This window comes from Cicer arietinum, chromosome 8, assembly GCF_000331145.2.
Source record: "Cicer arietinum cultivar CDC Frontier isolate Library 1 chromosome 8, Cicar.CDCFrontier_v2.0, whole genome shotgun sequence".
Lineage (NCBI taxonomy): Eukaryota > Viridiplantae > Streptophyta > Magnoliopsida > Fabales > Fabaceae > Cicer > Cicer arietinum.
Window position 1 is genome coordinate 2,796,960 of NC_021167.2, and position 2,914 is coordinate 2,799,873.

At 26.3% G+C, this 2,914-nt stretch overlaps 1 protein-coding gene across 1 annotated transcript; it reads left to right on the forward strand.

The window, feature by feature from the left end:
* The first annotated feature begins 1,493 nt into the window (after positions 1-1,493).
* On the forward strand, positions 1,494-2,914 carry LOC101494744 (FCS-Like Zinc finger 2-like). The gene is made up of 2 exons (XM_004511697.4): positions 1,494-1,951; positions 2,286-2,914. The coding sequence occupies exons 1-2, from the start codon at positions 1,653-1,655 to the stop codon at positions 2,470-2,472; spliced, it is 486 nt and encodes a 161-aa protein (XP_004511754.1). The 5' UTR covers positions 1,494-1,652; the 3' UTR covers positions 2,473-2,914.

Sequence of the window (2,914 nt, forward strand, 5' to 3'; positions counted from 1 at the left end):
AATTTTCCTTCAAATTTACATTTTCCTATAAGGCTATAACCAATATAATTGGTATTTTAATACTTTTACATTTTCCATTTAGAAGTAAAGAAATATATTGTTACATTTTTTTTTCTCTCCCCCTCCACTTTTAGTAAACACATTTAAAATTACATAATCCAAATAAAAAATACATTTATCAAATATTTTTCCAAAACAAAAATATTCATCAAATCTTATAAATAATATATATATATATTTTTTATTTTTTCAACAATAATTGAAACACGCTTATAATCTTTAAAATAAATATAATAAATGTATATACAAATAATTTATATCTTTAACTTCATTTACATACAAATTAATTTAGACAATTAACTTGTTACGATGTTTCAATTAGATCATAATATGTAATGATAATAATTTAAAAAAATTTAAATTTAAATGACGACATGCATAATTTAATATTAAATAAAACTTAAATGATTAAATAAAAAAAATAATCTCTGTAAAAATTCAACTAAATTTAAAATACTAAATAAAGTATATTAAAAATGTTTTTGGTAACACCTTGTAGGTGTACACAACATTTTTCCAAAAAATAAATTACAACGATTGTTGTATGTGTACTAGAATATAATCTAGGTTCATCAATACAAAGTTAGAAGTATGTGTAAATAAATATTTATTTATAAATCATTAAAAAAACATAAATACAATTCAAATGATAGTTATTGAAACATTTAATAAGTTAGAGTGAGTTTGAATTTTAGATATCATTTTTTTCTCTACATTAATAAATGAGTTTCAAAGTTAGACTTTTTAAAACTAAAAATATTTTAAAAATATTTGTAGGTATGTAAAATTGGTTTATTTAAGTGAATATGAATATATTATATTATTATAAAAATGAATTTAAGTTAAATATAGATTAGATATTTATAAAAAGCATATTAAATTACTAATTTAAATATATTTATTAAAAATATTATGCTAACTCGCCTGTTAATAACTTCACAAATAATAATTATATCTTAAAATATATAATTCATAACTCTTTAAAAACTATACACAATTTTTAATTCAAATATTTTATCTTTAATACTCTAACATCGTTAACAAGGAATAAGTTATACCACACTCAGAAAGAAACCATTCCCAAAAAAAAAAAACATAAAAAAAAGATATTGAGTCAAACTTAAGCCTTCTTTTTTTTATCAAATAATGATTAAATCTTACAAAACCTAACTTGCACCCTTATAAATCAACAAAAATATAAGCGCATTGAAGTAAATTATTTTTAATTTGTAATGGTCCCTTTTTTTGACGTCAATTTGGTAACGGTCCTTCATAAAAATATCACAACAATGGTATTAATGTAATTTCCACCTTCAACAATGCCATAAATGAGGTGGCCCTTCAATTATGCAATTTTCAAAAATCATAAAATAATAAATAAAAAAAATAAAAAAAATCTTTTTAAGCCAATGGATTCACTGGGACGGATTCTTGTAAGTTGTAACCTGCCGCTGTTTATATCCCCTTTCAATTCCGCATACCATAAGCTTTCACCCACCACTTTATAAACCCATTCCTTCTCTTCTTTTTCTCTCTACTTTCTTCAATTCAATTCTTCTACTTTTTCGTAACATAACCGTAAATTTTCATTCATGGCTGGTTCTACAAAAAGACATTGTTTCTTGGAAGAGGACGATGGTTTGGCTTCAATTGCTGACATGGAACCGGGGTATTCTGGTCATAACCACTTCTCTTACCAACATGGTTTTGTGTCTAGGACTTTGGGTTACGCTTCTTTTTATAATAGAGATCTTAGGAACCTTTCGGTTTCTTCGCCAAGATCTGGTAGATTTTATGATGCTAGATTTGAAGATCATCAACCTCATTTTCTTGAAGCTTGTTTTCTTTGTAAGAAACCTTTGGGAAACAATAGAGACATCTTCATGTACAGGTCAGTTTCTAATTATTCTAATTGCTAGATTCATTTTGTAAAATCCAATTCTAAAATTTATTTCAGTGTTTTGCTATTAATTAGAGAATCTAAATCGCTTTTGCACAATTACTGTGATTCTACGGTCATTTTTGTCAATTTTACTGTGAAATAATAAATTTTAAACCCTACACCAAACATGATGCATGTTTAGTTTTACTTTGAAATTGATCGTGTTCGTTGGAATTGAAATTGACAAAATTACTATGGAAAGTTGTAATTTTACAAATTCTGTATCCATTTTTTTATTAGATCTAGTTTTGATGGTGGTGTAAATTTGTTGATTTAATTGCAGAGGGGACACACCTTTTTGTAGTGAAGAGTGTAGACATGAACAAATAGAGATAGACGAAGCGAAAGAGAAGAATAGGAATATTTCTTCTTCAATGAATGCTTTGAGAAAAAAGGAGCAAAGAAAATCTGCATCGCCAAACAAAGCACAGGATTACTCCTTTCGTACAGGGACGGTTGCTGCTGCTTAATAATAATTAGTTGAAATTGAAACTTAAAGTTTCAAAATAGGCTTTTTAAAAAAAATGGAAAATAGGCTTATGAGTAAAAAAAAAAAAAAAAAGTGGAACTGCAACGGTGTTGTCGGAAAAGAAAAGAAAGAAAAACAATAGAAGTGAAGTTCACAAGCTTATTTTCGTTTTACCATGGAGAAGGGTCAAGACATAGAGAAAAGAGGTATTCGAGAAAGTAATTTTTCGCCACGAAGTTTGTATATGGTAATACGTTTTGAGAAAAATGCTACTTGTGGTTGTGGGATCCTCTCTAGGAATTGACCTTTTCTTTTTAATATATCAACGGTTTGGTTTTTTTTTTTAATATTGGTTATATCTTTACTTGGATGTAATGTATAGAGTAGATTCAAAGTTTAAAAAAGAAGATGCTGGATACGAACATAAATCTTCCTCTTGGTTA